Source organism: Astatotilapia calliptera, chromosome 5, assembly GCF_964374335.1.
Source record: "Astatotilapia calliptera chromosome 5, fAstCal68.1, whole genome shotgun sequence".
In the NCBI taxonomy this organism is placed as follows: domain Eukaryota; kingdom Metazoa; phylum Chordata; class Actinopteri; order Cichliformes; family Cichlidae; genus Astatotilapia; species Astatotilapia calliptera.
The window spans coordinates 22,262,259-22,281,935 of NC_137426.1; the positions used below are offsets into that span (position 1 = coordinate 22,262,259).

Here is a 19,677-nt window from a genome sequence, read left to right on the forward strand (position 1 = left end):
ATTCCTGTCAATTCTCGGCCAACAAATCATTAACTTGACCTTGAACAACTTCATGGATTTAAGCCAGATTTTAATGGATCATTAACATGACCCTACAAAGTTTTATCAGAATTCATTCAAAATGTTTCCAGCTATTGTGTTTACAGACAGAAAGACACACAGAAACGCTGCCAAAAACATAACCTCCTTGGCGTGAGTAAAAAGCCTGGCTGGTACTAATAAGGATAGAAATATAAACCTTGCAGATAATCATTGAAAATATTATGTCTACATTCATTTAGAAATCAGCTGTTTTTGTTGTTGTTTATGGGAGAAAGAAATACAAGAAGTGATGAATTAATTTCAAAGGAGGAGCAACTGAGAAAATAACCTTGAAAACATGAAGGTAAAAGCAGTAAAATTGAGCCTTTGTGTATAAATTTTGGAACCCCGCTGCCTTAATAAAAGATTACATTTTAGGCTGTCATCACAACGTAATATCCGATTAGTTTTTATTATTCCTCATCGTGACACTGCTGTTAAGTGCCTCGTCCTTGTGCCTCACAGTGCTGTGTTTACGTGGACCAACCTGCTGGTGGTGGTGTCGGAGCTGTGTGGTTCAGAGCAGGATGCGTTGGACCTGGTGCCTCTGATAACCAACGTGGTGCTGGAGGAGCACCACCTCATTGTGGGTGTGGTGGTCATCGTTGACCCCGGTGTCATTCCGATCAACTCCAGGGGAGAAAAGCAACGCATGCACCTTCGTGACTCTTTCCTCGCTGACCAGCTGGATCCTATCTATGTTGCTTACAACATGTGAGCACTTGTGGTGGTGTTCTGGGATTTAAAAAAAATAATAATAATTTTTTAGCCATTATCCCACCATCTGGCTACTGGCTTGGTTGAGGTGTAAGGCAAAAGCATGAACCACATATACTGACACCTAGCCCTGTGTGACACCAGCATATCTTGGCCACATGCATGTCTGTGATTGGATCTGTGATGCTTGGAGTTGTTCACTGTGTTTTTGTTTTTTTTGTTTTTTTTTCAATATATAGAATTTTGGGGAAGAGGTAACATGTGCATGTCGCACATTGGAAGCAAAAAAAGAAAAAGTCCCTGCTGCTCCTATTCTTTTCTTTTTTTGTTCTGCAGAAGGGACGGAACAACACATACAACAGGCCGTTACCACAAAAACCTTCCCTTTTGTGTCTACGCACCGCAACTGCACTTCAATCTGCAACTTGAAATATTTTTACATTTCAGACGCACACAAACGCATCTGCTGAGCCCTCGTCATTTATCACTAATACAGATGAATAAGAGGGCAAACTGTGAAAATAACAGCAAGTCTGTGGACATTACTTAAAATGCTTTTTTTTCCCTTAATAATGAAGCCAAATAGATTTTCCTGCCCTAATATATTTCTTGCCTTATAAAACTTTCAAACAGCCATACATTCCTAACTTAATTTTTAAGACTTTACCCTGAACGGCTGTTGATTCTCCTTTGGGTCTGAATAGTAGTTGAAATCCTGGTAGATATCCAAAGGGATCAAAGCAAAAGATGAAAGAGGCCGTATTCTGTACTGTACTTACAAGGGCCTCCTTTTATTTTAGATACTGTACGTAACTGTATAGATATTTTTAATTGTAAAAATGTATAGATGCTTACTCAGCTCTCTCGGTTGATGGTTTGTAGATAAAGAACCCAACAGGGAGATTACAACAGTAGCAGAAAGAAGATTGTAAATACAGTTTAACAGTTTCGAAGTGGTACACTAGCTATGTAATGGAGGATAAAGGTAAATAACTTTAAAGCATTATTAGTCAGGATGAATTTAACATTGCACTTTCACAAAAAAAATCTCTATTTTATTATAACAATGAGGCATTATAAATGGTTCAGGAGCATGTGTGTGATGAATCTTGGCTGAGGACTTTTGAGGTGTCAGTGGGAGGACTATTGCTGGTAATGCCAGGAAACTTTCTATCAGCCGCTGCGGGACCCCCCCGCAGCGGCTGGGGGGGTCCCGGGGGGGGTCCCGGGGGGGGGGGAGTGTCTACGGAGAAGGCTAAAAACAATATTATGACTGTTTTCAGGCTACCAGGTTATTTTGTAAGAAAAAGCAGGCCCCACAAGTGTTCATATATAATCCATTACCATCATACTTGCAAAAGAGCCATGCCCCTCTAAGTTTACTTTACACAATAGAGCAAGTATGTAAAAGTTCAGCCCGTTTCTCCCCTCACCGCTAGAAGGTTCATTCAAACTGTGTTTTGTCTTTGTGCAACTTTGTAAATAGTTAACTCTGAATGGCAAAAGCAATGCTGTTAGTACCATCATTATGTATCTGGATTATTTTCTGTGTTCAGTCACTGGATTTTTAGAAGCACTTGTGAATCCATCTGCAGAGCTTAGCCAGATTTAAAACATCTTTGGTTGATAATGAAAGGTAATGCAGAAAAATGGGTAAAAAAAAATAAATAAAAAGCAGCTAGATATATTTGCAAACTGTAGTTGGATTCCTGCGAACTCGTGCTTCTCCTTGTGCTCCTCAGAGAAGTAAAAGTTTGTTTGTTTTGGATCATACTGTTTCAGTGATGAACCTTGAATATCAACATGTATATAGTAATTGTTTTTTTGGGGGTTTTTTTGTTCTGTTTGGACTTTTGCTGTAGTTTTATTATAACATTCAGTCATGCCAAACATTTTAGAAACAACTTTAACATAACTGGGAATGATAATCATTTAATGACTGCACTTTGCACTGGTGGTACTTAACAGCAGGTTTCTAATGTGTGAACTTTATCCCCGTTCAATGTTACATTAAGTATGTAATGTAATTTTACAGCTTGATACTTGTTTTTGCCTAGTTTCAAATCCCCCCCCCCCCCCCCCACACACACACACACATATATATATATATATTAAAAAAACGAATAGCTCTTCATCTTAGCTTTAACACTGCATCCTACAGTTGCAGCAGAATGTTTGCATGACTCAGCCAAGCACAAGAAGGAATTGTCTTGAGGCACATCTTGTCTTGAGGCACAAATGTGGGGGAGGGAGGGGATTTAAATATGTTTGAAACTGTATATTCAGGGAACAAAACTCCTAGGACAGGGATGGACCAGCTGGTCCCGTGGTGCAATCTGTGAAGAGTACCCATAAAATGTAGACATTTGTCAAAATGAGGCGTCACAAACCTAATAAGCATACAGAGGGGTAACTGACAACCAGTGTCCATCTACCATCAACCTGCTTCACTGGGAAGTCTACAAGGGCTTCTTCTGGTTTCCACTCTTTTTTTCTCCGTCAGAGTTCTTACACACTATGCAATCCCGACGACGGTGTAATTTCTTTTCAAAGCTTGCACAGTCTGGTGAAATAAACATGATGCTTATACATTTTGTAATTACTAAGAACGGAGGACTGAACAAATTTAATCAGTAGTGTACTTAAGACTGTATTCATCTCTTGAGTTGTTCTGTCAATGTTTTGTGTATGCACACTTTAGTATGTTGTATTTTAATTATTTGGTGAAATCTAAACTTGCTCCAAGAAGGTGTGATCCACTGATTAATCTTTATTGCTACAGAGGTGTTTCAACTTGTATAGTTAAAAAAAATAATACTAAGGTGGTACACTTTCCCATTTTCTCACTTATTTTCTATTTTGGTTTGTTGTACTTTGTTTTATACTTTATGTATAAGTAATGCAGAATAAAAAGAACCATTTAATCATTTCAAGTGTCTGGATATTCTTGAGCTTACTAATGAATACTGTTATTACTCTAAATATCTTACACTCTTTGAATTATTGTACACACTGCATCCCCACAGACTGTGGTCAAAAAGGGATGGACATGATCAGTGACTCGCGTAGGCTGTGGTGTTTAAACGATGCTCAGCTGGGGCCCCAAATGTTCCAAGAAAAGATCCCCCACATCATTACTGCACCACCACCAGCTGGAACTGTTGATATAACAGGATGGATTTATGTTTCCAGCCAGATTTTGACCCTGCCATCCAAATGTTGAAATCGAAACTTAGCAGACCAGGAAACGTTTTTCCAATTTTAGTGAGCCCATGTGAATTTTAGCCTTGACAAACCTGGCACCCGATGAGGTCTTCTGCTGCTGTAGCCCATCTACTTCAAAGGTAGATGTCTTGTATTTCTGCATAGTTTGGTTGTAACAAGTTGTTATTTGAATTATCGTCTTTTCCTATCGGGAGAAGCAATTTGGCCTCTGGCATCAAAAGCACATTTTCACATAGAGACCTGCTGCTCACTGGATATTTTCTCTTTCTCCAATCATTTTCAGTAAACTCTATTGATGCCTGTGTGGGGAAAATCCCAATACATCAGTAGTTACTGAAACTCTCAGATCACTCTGGCACCAGCAAGGATACCATGTTCAAAGTTACATTAAATCCCCCTTCTTAGGGGACAACTGCTCTTGCAAGTTGTCTTGACCATTTCCACATGCCTAAATACATTGACGCGCTACCATGGGAATGGGTGATTTTTTTAAATTTTAATTTTTGTTAAGGAGCTGCTGAATGGGAGCACATAACAAAGTGTAAGTTAAGTGTAAGTGCTTCATTTACAGTAACTTCTACCTACTCCACACTATATGCAGTAGAAGTCTTGATTCTCTCTGAAAGGATGTGAAAACAACTCAACACCTTTTTTCTGTGAAAAATTACATAAGTCACTCACTTAGACACACTGTAGGTTTACAGAGCTGCAGTCTTATCTTTTCTGCACTGCCATATTTTCAGCAGGCACACCTGCACACAGACATTTAGTGAGTGTATTTCTATAGGATACATCTTTTGAACCTATTACAGAATAACCTGGGTCATATTCTCAAGTAACAGGCTCTGCAGTTCTACCAATAATTTTGCACATGTTTTGTAAGGTCACAATGACCTTGACCATAATCACCATAACTAGTTCATGCCTGTGTCAGTTTGTGTCAAATCTGAAAAAAATTGCCTCATGGAGTTTGAGATTTACATTTGCACAGCTGTCACTGACTCCGAGCTGAAAACATATCAGTCTTTTAAAAGATATGCAACAAACATGAACATAACTTTTAGCAAATGGGTCAAACCATTGATGCGACTTCAGAGGGGATTTTTTTTTTACTGGTACTGAGATTTTTTTCACCCCTAACCCCCTCCCTGAACCTGGTTCAGCCTGAGGTTTATTCCTGTTAAAAAGGAGTTCTTTCTTCCCACTTTGGCCAAGCGGGTTGTTTGATTGCTGGATTTTTCTCCATTTTCTGTAGGGTCTACACTTTACAATATAAAGCACCTTGAGGTGACTGTTGTTGTGATTTGGCATTATATAAATTAAATTCATGTGAACTAAATTAAATTACATGCGTACATAAAAGTGGCAAGTGTCTAAGAAGCGTTAACAACAAAACATACTACATTATACATGATCTAAAAAATATGTAATATTTTTGTCAAATTTAAATGTTAAAAAAAAAAAAAGGCCTGTATTTATATAGCGCTTTACTAGTCCCTAAGGACCCCAAAGCGCTTTACATATCCAGTCATCCACACACACATTGGTGATGGCAAGCTACATTGTAGCCACAGCCACCCTGGGGCGCACTGACAGAGGCGAGGCTGCCGGACACTGGCGCCACCGGGCCCTCTGACCACCACCAGTAGGCAACGGGTGAAGTGTCTTGCCCAAGGACACAACGACCGAGACTGTCCAAGCCGGGGCTCGAACCGGCAACTTTCCGATTATAAGGCGAACTCCCAACTCTTGAGCCACGATCGCCCCAATCGATTACTAAATCACATAGATATAGTAAAAAAATTACAACTTCTATTTAAAACATAATTAAAAAACAAAAATAACTAAGAAGACACTAGCATCATCAATCAGGACAGAATCATAAAAAGAAAAATCAAATTAGATATCAAACTCAAAAGGACAGAAGGACGACATTAAAAAGTTGCAAACATTTAGTCTTGAATGCTCTGCACAAAGTCATATATATATATATATATATATATATATATATATATATATATATATATGTGTGTGTGTGTGCGTGTGTGTGTGTGTGTGTGTGTGTGTAATATCATAGATAGTTGAGTTTGTTGTCTCATTAAAAGCAAGAAAAAAAATTGGCCTTTTGTGTGCAAATTTTGATTTGAGAATGCGTAGAACGTGGCAAGAACCTGCACTACATGAATAATATAAAATGCATAATCAGCAACAACTAGAGAAGAATCAGAGAAAATGTTGTCAACTATATTAACCATTAACATGAAGACAAAAACAAATGAGAAGATGTGTCAGGAGGCTGTCCACAGATAGAGCATTTCACACCTGTCATTCTTTGATCCGTTTAAATGAACCTTCTTCAAGTCAACATCTCAGAAAATGTTGCAGCTCGAATAGTCAGAATTGTCTTTATTCCCTGAAAACATAATGAAGTAAACTTTTCATTTCTCTGTGTTTACTAGTTGTTCAAACTCTTCTCACCAATCACAAAGCCTAAAGAAACTGTTACGTAATGCGTCTTTGCTTTAGCAGCACCGCCCATTTCCTTTGGGAAAAAAGTGGTCAGCGATTTTTTTAGCTGACATCTTTATGTTTTTAGCCTTTTAGCCTTCGGTGCTAAGTACTTTTAGGATTACTTTTTTTGATCAAAGGTCTATACCCAAATCGCAGGAAGTCCACGCTGTGAGCGAGAGCAGCTTCTCTGCATTTGAAAAGGTAAATTTCAGCTGCCTGAGCGGCAATTTTGTGCTCGTGTGGCTGTCTGCTCGGCTCTGGCGGTAATGGCGGCTGCTACTTCGTCAACTCCTCGCCGTTTTACGAAAAGGGAAGGTGTAGTTAGCTTAATGGCTCCCCGTATCGCTGACGTCTGTTGACGCGGTAACTTGCGTGCCAGTGACAGAGTTGCACATATTTGCTCATTCAGACAAAAGCTTGTCCATCCTTTGAATCGGAGGAGAGAAACTTGCCTCGGATGTTGCTATGAAATCGATTTATAAGATTTAAACTGCTCAACATCCGTTTTACTGTACGTTAGCTACCGTTAACTAGCAAGTGTAACCTTAGTGATCTAGATCATTCTAGCAGTGAGGAGCTTTTATTTCACCCGAAAACGTTTGCTTGGGATGGAAGTTGCACATTGTAAAATTAGCAATAAATGAATAAAGAAAAAAAAGTTGAAACTGTTGACTGTCGGGCCTAGGCATGTTTCGTAACTCCTTTGCAACGTTAGTTGCATTTGGGCTAGCGCGACCTAACCAAAGAGGAAGTTGTTTTTTTTTAGTTGGCTGTAATTCATGTTTTTTAAACTGCAGAATAATTAAATAAACTGTGATTTGACCGCTCATATATTCTTCACAGTGATTGTATTAATGGTGTTAAGTAGTAGAGGAAAAGAAGCAGAGAAGGCCACAGCGGATTGGTTACAACATGTCACAGGCGTACCACCCCGCCACAGAAAGTTGTTGTTAACACTAGCGCCACTATGAAACGGTAATGACTTATTTCTTCCCAGTTACTATGGAAGAAGTACAGCAGGTCAGCAATGGCATTGAGTCACAGACTGCAACCATTCCCACTACCATCACAACCTCTCAGTTCTCACAGATAGGCCACCAGGTAACTAATAGATTCAAAATGCATTAAGAAGTATCACTGCTATACTACAGCTGCTCTCGCACTGCTGATAATACAAGGCCACTTATGAATGCCAGGCTGAAAGCGCATATCTGACCTTTTGTTACAGCTTCATGTTTAGGTTCATTCATGAAGTTTTTTGTTTTCAACTCTTGCTGTCACACACCTTAAATTTGTTTACTTAAAATGGATTAAAGAAAAATTGAAACGAAAAAACCAAATACATTCTAGGTTGTAGTGTAGTAAGTCTGCTTGGCTTAATCTTGCTTCTTATTTCATAAAGCTGTTTCAATTCATATCTGTAGTACTATTAAGGTCACAATATCTATGAACTATCCACTTAAAGTACATGGTGTCCAAATGAGGATAAATGAAGACTTACATGTGACAAAAAGCAACTATGTGGAATCATATTGTTATCAGCTTGTCGGGTTTATAAATAATAATTTTAAAGATAATTTTTCTTAAGATATCCTTTTATAGTTTGTTATTTTTAGTCATACTAATTGGATATTGCCCTTGCTACTGAATGTCTTTTAAAAAAGGGAGGGGAAAAGCTTTTGTGAACAATTAAAGACGAATTTACCTCTACTAAAACTACACCGGCGTGCCACAGGAAGCTTCGTGGCTAAATATGGCAAAAATAAAAAGTATGTTGTGTGTAAATTTGAGTGAAAATTTCCTTATATCCTTATTAATATTTCTGTTGTTCTCAAAAGTTCGGAGCACACTTGTGTGTATGTATACACACACACACACACACACACTCACTGACACCAAGCTACTATGTCAAACATACAGTTTTTTGACATTTAGAACTTTTCTGTGTTTTTTTTCCAGATGTCACTGGGTGGTTCTCCTGTAGCTGTTGTGCAGCTGCCTGGTGGTCAGTTTCAGGTTCAGGGTGTGATCCAGTCTGCACAGTCATCAGTCATTCAGTCCCCTCAGGGGCAAAATACACATGTAAGACCGGCTGCTTTTCTCAGCTCTGTATTTATTTTATTTTCAAATGGACCTTTTGCTTAAATTGTTTTTATATCATAATTGACCACCTACTTTCAAGGCCCTGGGTACAGACAGTGAAGACTCACAGGATTCATCAGACAGTGGAGCAGCAACTCAAAAAACCAGAGAAATACTGGCGAGGCGGCCTTCATATCGGTAAGGAAAACAAACAAACAAAAAGAAACTGAAAACCCAGTTCTTGTTTAATAAACAACAATTCAGGAACTGTCATTTTTTCACATTATAGAAAAATCCTGAATGACCTTTCAGCAGAGGAAGTGGCACACATTGAGGGAAAGGACAGCAGTCCCACATCCACAGGAGTTACGGGTGTTACAGTACCAACCACACCAATCTACCAGACCAGCAGCGGCCAGTACAGTAAGAGCTTTTCCCTTCGGTTATACTTGAAAGGAGAACCTACAAAATCTTTCTCGCTGACTTGCGAAATTAAGAATTGCAAAATTAAGAATTGCCTTGAAATGTAAAATATATATATATGGAAAAGAGCTCTATATACATGGAGCGCTATACTGAAAGTTAGAATTTTTGTAGTACTTGAGCTACTCACAAAAAATGTAACTTTTACTTTTGCTTTACCAGCTTCTAATACTCTTTGTGTAATTTTTTTCTAGTTACCATAGCTGCAAATGGCACAATCCAGCTGGCATCTCCAGGGTCCGAAGGCATTCAGGGACTTCAGGCTGTCACCATGGCCAACTCTGGTGGAGCCCAGTCAAGCACCACCATCCTTCAGTATGCCCAGACACCCGATGGACAGCAGATACTGGTGCCTAGCAATCAGGTTGTTGTACAAGGTGAGTCAATAAAATTTGCCAGAGTTTTCAAGCAGTTTTTTCCTGATTACTTTTTTGTGAGCTTAAATGTGTTCAGCTAAATTATGACGGTGCCTTATCAAGGGGCTCTGACTACAAGAACAATGTAGGATTGGCAATCAAAAAAGTAAATCCAGTCACAAGTCTTCCTGGAGCTTACTCCAACATCCTGTAGTACATACCACGGACCAGTAGAATATGGAAAAACACACATACTACACTAAATACTTACCTACCATGCAGCATATTGTGTAGTGGCCTTGTGTCTGAAAATCTTTACATTCTTAGATTTTATCTGCTCAGTGGTATGTGTGTAGTAACTTGCCAAATACAGCTTGTAAGGTTCTTTATAAGAACCATCTTACTTCCAACAAGATGTCTTTTTATTTTTCAGTCTAATTATTGTTTATTTGAAAAACAAACCCAAACTGCTAGTTGAGTCACATAAGTTTGAATTCTTTTGAAATAAGAGGGGTAGAAAAAAGGCCAACAAACCCGAGCAGTAATAATTCAAATTTCAGGTGAACACAAGAATTCCTCGTGTGTGCCAAGTGAAGTAACATATGTCTTGTTGGACTATACCACTGTACATAGTTCTGGTCAACTGAGAAGTAATTACTGATCAAGCATCTTAACTCATGCCTGCATGCAAAACTCTTGTTTTTCCAGTTGTAATTCTTTGACTATTGTTCCACACAGGTGCAGGAGGAGAAGTGCAGACGTACCAGATCCGCACAGCACCCACATCCACTTCCTTGCCTCAGACTGTAGTTATGACGTCTCCTGTGGGACTGTCCCAGACTAAAACTGATGATCCAACAATGAAAAGAGAAATTAGGCTCGCAAAAAACAGGTAAATCCACAGTGTATTTGTGAGTAAAACAATGTCTCATATTCCGCCTGGATGGGGAAGCTTTAACAAGTTGTATGAAAAAGCTATAAGTTTACAAAATCATCAACTGATTTGGACCCGAAAAAACAATCTATAGGTGTGAAAATGCCCCAGGTGCTTTTACTTTGTGTACATTCATTTTATGTTTATAGTTATAGTTGGGGAGGTAGGGATTGGACAAAATCCTCTATCACCGTATCAATAAGTTTATAGTGCACATTGTGAAACACTTTTTTTTTTCCTGTTTTCAGAGAGGCAGCCCGTGAATGTCGACGGAAGAAAAAGGAATATGTTAAATGCCTGGAAAACCGCGTAGCTGTTCTCGAGAACCAAAACAAGACTCTGATTGAAGAACTCAAAACATTAAAAGATCTTTATTGTGTTAAAACAGGTTAACCTGTGTGAATAATGTTCATGGATTGGGACGTAGTGTGACAGTGGTGCACCTCAGCCATTTGGACGTGATGGGGTTTCTGGGAACACTTCATTTCAGGCTGAGATTCTACAGGGTTTTGTTTTTTGTTTTGTTTTTTTACTCTGTTTGATATATAAAAAAAAAAGTGACTTATAGCAGTGACATTTACTCGGGAAAAAAATACAAATTGGCCATTTTTCCACCTGCTGTTTTTAAAAAATGCTAATGCTATAACATTTATAGTTGTGTACATTTTTAATAATGGGAGATGTGAAATTGTGAGCTTTAATGTTGAGTCTCAGTTTCTAAATGTATCCCTTTCCTTTTTTTCTTGTTTTTTTTTTTTAACTTTGCTGTTGGATTTTTTTTTCTTAAACAACATCTGCAGAAATTTGACTATATAATTACTACACAGACATATTTTGTTTATTTTATGAACCAGCATTTCCCCTCATTTCCCTATACGGAGATGTTACAATTGTCATTCCTTATATTTGTGCAATGCAATATAAAAGGTAAGAGAGAAAGGAAACAAACAAAATTAAGTGTGGTTTGTTTGGGTGTTTTATGGCCGTTCCTTAGACAATCAGGGAAAAAAAGCACAGTGTCCAGGTAATATTTATTATATACATCATGGGAGGGAAGGGAAAGGAGAACAAAACAGTAAATGAAATGTTGCTGATTGTGTAAATAAATATATTTTCACTCAATTTATGTAGTGTGGCTAATGTATTGCAATAAAAATGTAAGCAGATCTGTTATAATTACAGGGATGAATGAAAATAATTTCAGGTTTTTTTCAGAATTTTAAACTTGTGTGCACTCAGATGGGCTGCCTTTCAAAATAAACCTCCAGCCTGAACTTGGACCTCAACTAGTAGTTTGAAATTCATATGTGAACTCTGGACAGGCCATTACAAGTGTTGCTTTAGGATGTATGTCACTGTATAACCTGAATGTTTTAATATAAACTCCACAGTCCACCATGCCGTCATTTAATACAATATCCCATGATGTGTGGCCTGATCATCAAACTGACATCTGGAGCATCAATGTGTCTCAAGTTAAGCTCGGAAAAACCAGCTACCTCTATATCTTTCCATGTTGCTCTGGTAATCATGCATCCATCCCCGAGAAAGCACCAGAGAGGCTCAAACACATACTGCAAAAAGTATGTCCAGGATGAAGAATCTGAGACAACATGTTCCAAAAAGTAGAAGGCGCCACCCTGAAACACAGTCAGCAAAAAAGATTACATTGTGTTCATGTGTGGTTGTGTAATGCTGGTTATACATACACTGGGGCTGACTTTCTGGCTGATACTGGTTCAAACTAGATGAAGTGTGACAAAGAAGGGGTGTGGCGATTCCAGTATAACCATTGGAGTCATACATCTATCAGATATTTTAGGATTTGCTAACAGTAAAAAATATTCTTGACAAGCATAAAGGGAAAAAGAAGTCTACTTTAAAAGTGCGGTCTTTTGCATATTTTAACTTAAAATATTTAACAGAGTTGTTCAAATGCCATGCAAGACGTGTGAGGTTCAGGTAAAATATCACCTTCAGTGGGTCAACCACAGATGATGCAAAATCTGCATAAGTAGATACTTCACAGAGAAACCAGTCTAATACTTTGTAGAATGGCTTCATTTCATTTCATCACTTGAGATGCCACTGACTATACTACATGTTGAGTACTTCTGGAAGAAGGGCTTCTAGAGCTACAGATATTTACCCAGTCTCTAGCCCTAGCTTTTCATATTGGCGGAAGTTGGGGCCAAATACTTTTTAAGCAGCCGGTGATATATTTTAACCAGATTCATTGCATAAGATGATTTCTGGGTTAAAATTACCCCAACCCGTTGTGGCAGATGGCTGTTCCTCCCTGAACCTGGTTTTGCCAGAGGTTTCCTCCTGTTAAAAGGGAGTTTTTCCTTCTCACTGTTGCCAAGTGCCTGGGGCTCATCTGATGTAAAGCATGTTGAGAGTAGGTTGTTGTTCTGATGTAACGCGATGTAAATAAGACTCAGTTAAATTGGATATGTTGTCCACTGCTCTACAAGAAGCCGGGAAATGGTGGTAATAACACACCGAGTGTGTTTAATGCCACATAATGAATTTACTAGCCGACCTCATGTAACCGACTACAATGCCATTCATGCGCGTTAGCAGCAAATAAAATAAATCCTACTGAGCCTGAAGGCAGCACCGAGACGTTACTTACTGTTCTGAGAACGCGCCGGGCCTCCTGCAGGACCTGCTGCACATTGCTGACAGAGCACAGGACTAAGGTGCAGACAACAACGTCCGCAGAGCCGTCCCGTACTCCCCGCATGTCCTCCCCGGAGACGCACATAAACTTGTCGTAAGTCAGATGCTGGTTTGCGTCCATGCTCATCCGCAGGTACTTCTCGAAGTGCGGGTTGGGGTCAGTGCAGGTCACCGTGCAGCCGTGAGGGTAAAACTTGAAGTTAGCTCCGCTGCCGCACCCGATCTCCAGCAGGCGGAGGGTGCCATCGGTATCTGCAAATTTGGCCATGTTTCGGAAAAGCTCCCTCTTGACTCTGTGCATTTTGTCGTTGTATGAAAATGTCACATTGTAGGCGAGCAAGGGAAAAAGGCGTTTGTACATGCCACGCAGCCCTATGACCTGCATTGCGTGCAAGGGCAGACTCAAGGCTGAACAAAGCAGTCTGCATAATTTCATTAGACAAACCTTCATTTCTCACCGAGCTTACCTGAAACTTTGCTGTGGCACCTGAAGATGAACGACTTAAGAAGCTCAAAAGATTATAATCTTTAACACGTGACCAACGCCTCTCATTGACACCAGGAGGTGCTGGAAATGCAGTGCAGCCTACATGAGAGTGAAAGCAACACCAAGTTCCTCCCAATCTTTGAAAGAAAACAAACTCAGTGGGATAAAGACTTTTAATTGCTGCTGTTTTGACACAGTCACCTAAATAACAGCAAAAAATATAAATTTTATCTGATTTTAATCACAAAAGGTACAAATCAATCCCCATAGCTCACAAACACTAAGACAATTTTTTTCCCGGCAAGCAATTTGGGAATGAGGAATGGAGGATGAAACACCACAATGTATTTGTCACTTTAGCTGGATTCAAAATTAGAGTTGTGTGCTGTCTATGTAAGGTTGTCTTTTTAGTGTTCATCTTTTTTGTACAACACTAATGGCTCACTCTAATAAAAAAATAGTATTAAGGTGACTGGTGGTTTCTATTACTGGTGGTCACATGATAGGAGAGGAAAAAGGCAGTTAATGCTCAGCGTATTCAGAAGCTGGTTGTGTGTGTCTGTGTGTTTTGGAAGGGGGTGGGGGGCTCCCTAAAAAGACAATCAGACTGAATTTATTTGACAGCATAGCCCGAGATGTGAGGTTTCATTATGAAGAAGAGTGGCGCTTCAATGTGTCTTAGTTTGAGATCAGAGAATCCGGCTTCCTCCACATATTTCCATGTTTCCCGGACGATCCAACATCCGTCACCGAAGTAGTACCACAAAGGCTGGAGAACGTGCTGAAAGAAGTACGTCCAAGTCGAGGTGTCACCAGCTACGTGCTCTAAGAAGAAGAAGGCTCCACCCTGCACGACAAAGATTTAACATGTAAACTATAAAGTGTGTCAATATTGGGTAATGAGTGGTAAATTAATAGTTTAACTGGCAAACACGTAGGCGCTCATTTCGTCTTAAGATCTACTACAGAACACACAAATTGATAAACAGAAAAAATACATCCCCAACAAAAAAACACAACCAACCAAAACAGTGGTGAGCTTTTGTATCTGTGGCCAGCCTACCAAAATCACTCGAAGAAAACATCAATGTCTCATCCAGGAGGACAGAAAAAAAACAAAAAACAGAACATCATCTAAAGACTGAGAAATTTGTTTACTGAAAAAGATCCCTAAGACTGTGCGGCCATCAATTCATGTCCTAAATCTCAAGGTTATTTGGATTATGCAGCAGGACGATAATCCGAAACACTAGCAAGTCCACCTCTGAATGGCTCAAAAAAAAGAAATGATGGTTTTGGCGTGGCCTAGCCAAAGTCTAGAGTGAAATAAGTTTGAGATCCTTTGACATAGCCATAAACAGCCATTCATGCTCAAAAACCCTTCAGTGTAGCTGAATTAAAACACAAGAGTTGCCTAGAATTCCTCCACAGACATGTGAAAGACTGATTCCAGTTATCACAAACACTTGATAACAGTTCTTGTTGTCAAGGGTGGAAAAACCAGTTACCAGGTTTAGGGAGTGATTACTTTTTCATATAGGGCCAGGTAGGTTTGGATAACTTTTTAACCCTTAATAAATGAAATCATCATTTAAAAACTGCATTTTGCATTTACTTGGATGACCTTTGCCCAGTATTACATTTTTGATGAATTGTTCAATGATTTCAAACATGTAAGTGTGAGAAATATGCAAAAACATAAGGATTCAGGCAGGGCAAATACTTTTTCACAGCACCGTACTTACAAGCATTAAACTTATTTTTCCTGTTCAAAAAATTATTAATACAAGCATGAAGTGAAATTTACAGCCTACATTGGACACACAATGCTTTGTAGTAATGTGAAAAATATGGCTGCCAGTATTACCCTTGTGAAATGTTTATGCAGGATTTTAACAATAAGGAGTTTTAGCCTACCATTCAAGAACTTCTAACCAGTGTTGTTTTATATGTTGTAGCATGTCTCAATGGGATGTGTACGTTTTTAACCTCCTACAAGTGCCACAAGTGCCTAAATTAACAATACTAGCAACTACCAAAATCACTGGTTTAATCTTTCTGTAATGGTTAATCCACTAGTACAAACTCTTTAATCAAAATGTTATTTTCAATGCTAAATGCAATTATTGTTCTAATCCAGGAACTCTTCAAATTTAGAATCAGAATCAGAATCAGAATACTTTATTCATCCCGAGGGAAATTAGGGGTTACAGCAGGCAGCACGCTAATGGCGCATGCGCACTCACAAAGGAACCTTCTGACCAACTTTACACAAACATCACATTGGGGAGACATGTCAGAAAGGTAGGCTGATAGGAAAAACAACGAAAATACACTACATGAGGTAAGAGGAGGAGAAAAAAAACTGTGTTAAAATAAATAAATACATAGATAAAATGGTCAACAACATCAATTTGTTTTTTAATAAGATGCCAAAATACAGTTATTTACTGTTAAAGTAAAGAACTTTTGTAAAATACATGTAAAAGTCACTTTGCCAGTATTTAAACTGTGTGTAAATGACTTGTTGGCCTGTCAAACATATCTCTAATTAATTACTCCAAGTCATTCTCAGCCTGAAACAACATTCCTGTCATGAGATCAAAGGTGCAATCAGTTTTTGGCATTCGTTTCTTGCAAAATGCAGGAAATCGCTTTTTATGTTAAACAGAATACCTCACTGCATCTGACACATCCATGGAAGTTGGGCGTCTTCCTCTTGATCAATGAAAATTGCTTTTCACACATATCCAATAAATTAAAAATGTAATGTATAAAACAATATTCTTAAGAAATATATGCACTATAATGATCTAATAATTTAATTAATATTGCTTTAAATTAATATGGAATCCCATAAAACAGACCTAAATGCCTTAAACTGGAGACAGATTAAAAAGGTGCATGGTACAAAGTGCTATTACTGTCCATCTAGTGACTTAGTGCCTATTGGACTGATATTGGAAACTAAGAACTGATTTCAGTATTGCTGTTGGATATAACAGGTGGTCTCTAATAAATTTAAGTAATGTTTATGTTGTACAATCAAACAGAAAATGATGATAAACTTTTTAAAGCGTGAACACTGCAGTTGTTTTCTTGATGACTCTTCAACTTTTACTGATTGATGCAGAACCACAGCTGGAAGGCAGTAAAATCCACCAAGGGAAGGTGGCAGTACCCGCTTATCACGATCACGTGTCCTAAAGCTCACAATTGTTAAAGCGATAGAGAACACTTCGACAATTATAACTTTCATGAAAATATATTGACTCTAGACAACGACAGACTCTTAGGATACGAAGCGTCTTCTTCTCCCCCAAGAGAAGCAGCACAAATAATAACATAAACAGCATGGCTGCCAATCAGTGTTTAATATGGACTCGATTCAGTCTGAAGTAATTGCTGCAAAGCCCACTCACTGGTCGCAGTATGCGGTGTGCCTCTCGCAGGGTTTGGCTCACGTCGTCCACAGAGCAGAGCACCAGGGTACAGACTACAACATCTATCGAGTCGTCCTCCACTGCCCTCAGGTCCTCCCCCGACGCCACCACAAATCTCTCATATCTCAGGTGATCGTTCTTGGCCATAGTTTCTGTCAGATATTTCTCAAAGTGCGGGTTGGGGTCGGTACAGATCAATCTGCTACCAGGCGGATAAAACTCAAAATTTGCACCTGTGCCGCAGCCAATCTCCAAAATTGTGAGCTGCCCGCCAGCCTTCTTGAACTCTGGCAAAACGCAAAACAAATCCTTCTTTTTATCGTGCATCTTCTTATTGTACGATTTCGCCATCCGATTTATACAAATTGGGAAAATACGCTTGTATATTCCGTACAGGCCTACGGCGTGAATCAGGTGAAGCGGAATGCATAATATATTTACTATAGAGCTCAGAAATCTCATTACAGAAGTCATTTTTGTGGAGCACGACTGTCGTGCAGCTAAGCCGCGTAAACAGCAGCGAATGATCGCGAGATAGGAGGTCAGACGGGAAGTGTGTCACGCTTTTCTAAATAAAAGTCTACATAAAAAAAGCTATCAGGTTACAAACAGTAGCTGCAAGCATGCAGGAAACAGTCATCAGAACCCAACCCTAATACTGATATGAATCTAAGGCGGGCACTAATAAAATTATGATAAATATATATATCTGTAGGTGGCGGTAGTGCTGAAGTTAACCTGCTCATATTTCAATATTACTGCATATCAGTACAGTGTAATTCACTGGTAACAGGCCAGTCTCAGACAATATATCAGACTACTGATATATCAGTGAAACTTTAATGGACATGGGCATATCCATTATGGTGGAATCATGTTTTTGACCACCCATCCTTTATCACGTTTTTATAAGATCATTTTTTTCCTTCTCAAAAATTGTCGAGTCATGTCAAAAAAAAGAAAGAAAAAGAGTTTATCCCCTTTTCAATAGTCTGTAAGGGTTCTCGCTCATCCAGGTCATTGCAGTCTTTCACCCCTCATCTAAGATGCTTCTTCAGTTAAATTCTGATGTTTTACTATGAAAACTGACCAGGTTATAAAATACAATCTCAGATGAATGAACAGCACATGATGGACTACACTGGGTCATTATTTATTTTAGTAACTTCATAGGCAAGAGTCTCTGAAGATGAGGAACAGAATAACAAACACCAAAATACATTTGTCACTTTAGCTGGATACAAAATCAGTATTATACACCGTTTGTGTCTTTTTAGTGTTTATCTTTTCTTTTTACAACACTAAAGGATCACTCTAAGTTGACCGGCACTTTTTATCTCTGCTGGTCACATGACAAAGGAGAGGAAAGTGAGTTAAAGTTCAATGTATTCTGAGCGGCGCCTCAATGTGTCTTAGTTTGAGATCAGAGACATTGGCTTCCTTCACATAATTCTATGTTTCCCGGCTGATCTCACATCCATCACCAAAGTAGAACAACACAGACTTGAGAATGTGCTGAAAGAAGTATGTCCAAGTCGAGGTGTCACCAGCCACGTGCTCTAAGGAGAAGAGGGCTCCACCCTGCACGACAAAGATTTAACATGTAAATTACAAATTATAATAACTAACAAAGTTTTATGGACCCACATGCAGGAGCAAAATATTTACAGCCTCCAATGCTGATAAATAAAAAAAATAACAGTTCAAAAGCAAAGTGCAGCACCAGGAAACAAACATCTAGAAATACAGGAAATGCAAGAATACACAACTAAGAGAGACAACATGACAAACCAAAATTAGGTCCCTCTCTCTCTCTGAAAACAGGACAAAGGTATATAACCTAACATGAGACACAGAGTAACCATTACCAAAAGCTAACTAACAAATACAGAGTTAGACACACATATAAATGCAGAACCTTTATACTGAAAGAAACATAGGGGAAGGCTGCAAAACAAGCAAGAAAACAATTACTATAAAAGCTATTAATAATCACAATAAACACAAATTCTACTAGTTAGTAAAACCAGTTCCAAATCAATTATTTTTCTCTCTGGTAAAATCCATATTTTATAACAATCTTTTTTTTTTTTTAACCATTTAGTACTAAACTACATTTACTACGTAACTTGCAACACAATTACTATGAAGGTTGACATGAAATTGAACTGCATATATTAAATGAAAAACTTAATTTAAATGGCGAGCAGAACTGTATATTGTCTAATCCACTATGTTCACAAAGAGGGAAGATTCAATTGATGTCAAAAGTTAAAAGAAAAAAAAACTTCTGGTGGACTGCTCCAAGATTAAGCAGGAAGTTGATGTGGAAAATCAAGAACATTTTGGCTTAGCCGAAGACTGAAGGGTTAAAGAGCAGAGAGCAGGTCAGATAAGTGACTGCAAAAATGGCTACTGAAGCTGGCTTTGCAGGCTCTATCGCTCTTGTGCCCGGTGTGCCTTTTAGGTGAAACCAGCAGACACTGGAGATGTGGACAGAACTGCACATGTGCACCAGGAAAGCCTCCATGCTAATGTGAAAATTCTGACATATAATGTCAAGGCTGACTGGGAAGCCTTTTATTCGCAGTTTCAATAACATAATAATAACAGAATAATCTAATAAATGCTGGTGAGAGCCACCCACAGGAGAAAAGAAATGGCAGTTGCTCA

General features: G+C 38.7%; 4 protein-coding genes across 12 annotated transcripts in view; 2 read left to right on the top strand and 2 right to left on the bottom strand.

Annotated features, from left to right (window-relative positions):
* Nucleotides 1–1,094, top strand: part of dip2bb (DIP2 acetate--CoA ligase B (putative)b) — a 49,130-nt gene extending 48,036 nt beyond the window's left edge. For all 8 annotated transcript variants that reach the window (XM_026168084.2, XM_026168086.2, XM_026168085.2 and 5 more), the window contains one exon: nucleotides 547–1,094. In XM_026168084.2, the coding sequence (XP_026023869.1) occupies nucleotides 547–799 (253 nt within the window). In that variant the 3' untranslated portion in view covers nucleotides 800–1,094. The remainder of the gene's footprint in view (nucleotides 1–546) is intronic.
* Nucleotides 1,095–6,534: 5,440 nt separating this feature from the next.
* On the top strand, nucleotides 6,535–11,511 carry atf1 (activating transcription factor 1). 2 transcript variants are annotated; one of them, XM_026168091.2, is made up of 8 exons: nucleotides 6,559–6,735; nucleotides 7,532–7,635; nucleotides 8,494–8,616; nucleotides 8,717–8,814; nucleotides 8,906–9,039; nucleotides 9,294–9,476; nucleotides 10,194–10,347; nucleotides 10,638–11,511. In XM_026168091.2, the coding sequence occupies exons 2-8, from the start codon at nucleotides 7,537–7,539 to the stop codon at nucleotides 10,780–10,782; spliced, it is 936 nt and encodes a 311-aa protein (XP_026023876.1). In that variant the 5' UTR covers nucleotides 6,559–6,735; nucleotides 7,532–7,536; the 3' UTR covers nucleotides 10,783–11,511. The 2 variants fall into 2 exon arrangements, with proteins under 2 accessions (XP_026023878.1, XP_026023876.1); XM_026168093.2 differs by lacking the exon at nucleotides 7,532–7,635 and having other exon boundaries at nucleotides 6,535–6,735.
* LOC113022573 (thiol S-methyltransferase TMT1A-like) lies at nucleotides 11,404–13,723 on the bottom strand. Its single transcript, XM_026168094.2, has 2 exons — nucleotides 13,028–13,723; nucleotides 11,404–12,029 (listed from the first exon to the last, which is right to left on the bottom strand). The coding sequence occupies exons 1-2, from the start codon at nucleotides 13,523–13,525 to the stop codon at nucleotides 11,793–11,795; spliced, it is 735 nt and encodes a 244-aa protein (XP_026023879.1). The 5' UTR covers nucleotides 13,526–13,723; the 3' UTR covers nucleotides 11,404–11,792.
* On the bottom strand, nucleotides 13,721–17,669 carry LOC113022574 (thiol S-methyltransferase TMT1A). Its single transcript, XM_026168096.2, has 2 exons — nucleotides 16,984–17,669; nucleotides 13,721–14,408 (listed from the first exon to the last, which is right to left on the bottom strand). The coding sequence occupies exons 1-2, from the start codon at nucleotides 17,476–17,478 to the stop codon at nucleotides 14,175–14,177; spliced, it is 729 nt and encodes a 242-aa protein (XP_026023881.1). The 5' UTR covers nucleotides 17,479–17,669; the 3' UTR covers nucleotides 13,721–14,174.
* Between the last annotated feature and the right edge of the window lie 2,008 nt (nucleotides 17,670–19,677).

Excerpts from the sequence above, each read along its gene's own strand:
- atf1 (XM_026168091.2), top strand. The coding sequence starts at position 7,537 with ATGGAAGAAGTACAGCAGGTCAGCAATGGCATTGAGTCACAGACTGCA. Across the intron at positions 7,636-8,493 it reads TCTCACAGATAGGCCACCAG|ATGTCACTGGGTGGTTCTCC; the intron begins GTAACTAATAGA and ends TTTTTTTTCCAG. Across the intron at positions 8,617-8,716 it reads CTCAGGGGCAAAATACACAT|GCCCTGGGTACAGACAGTGA; the intron begins GTAAGACCGGCT and ends CCTACTTTCAAG.
- LOC113022573 (XM_026168094.2), bottom strand. The coding sequence starts at position 13,525 with ATGAAGGTTTGTCTAATGAAATTATGCAGACTGCTTTGTTCAGCCTTG. Across the intron at positions 12,030-13,027 it reads CCCGGCGCGTTCTCAGAACA|GGTGGCGCCTTCTACTTTTT; the intron begins GTAAGTAACGTC and ends ACTGTGTTTCAG.
- LOC113022574 (XM_026168096.2), bottom strand. The coding sequence starts at position 17,478 with ATGACTTCTGTAATGAGATTTCTGAGCTCTATAGTAAATATATTATGC. Across the intron at positions 14,409-16,983 it reads CACACCGCATACTGCGACCA|GGTGGAGCCTTCTTCTTCTT; the intron begins GTGAGTGGGCTT and ends TTTGTCGTGCAG.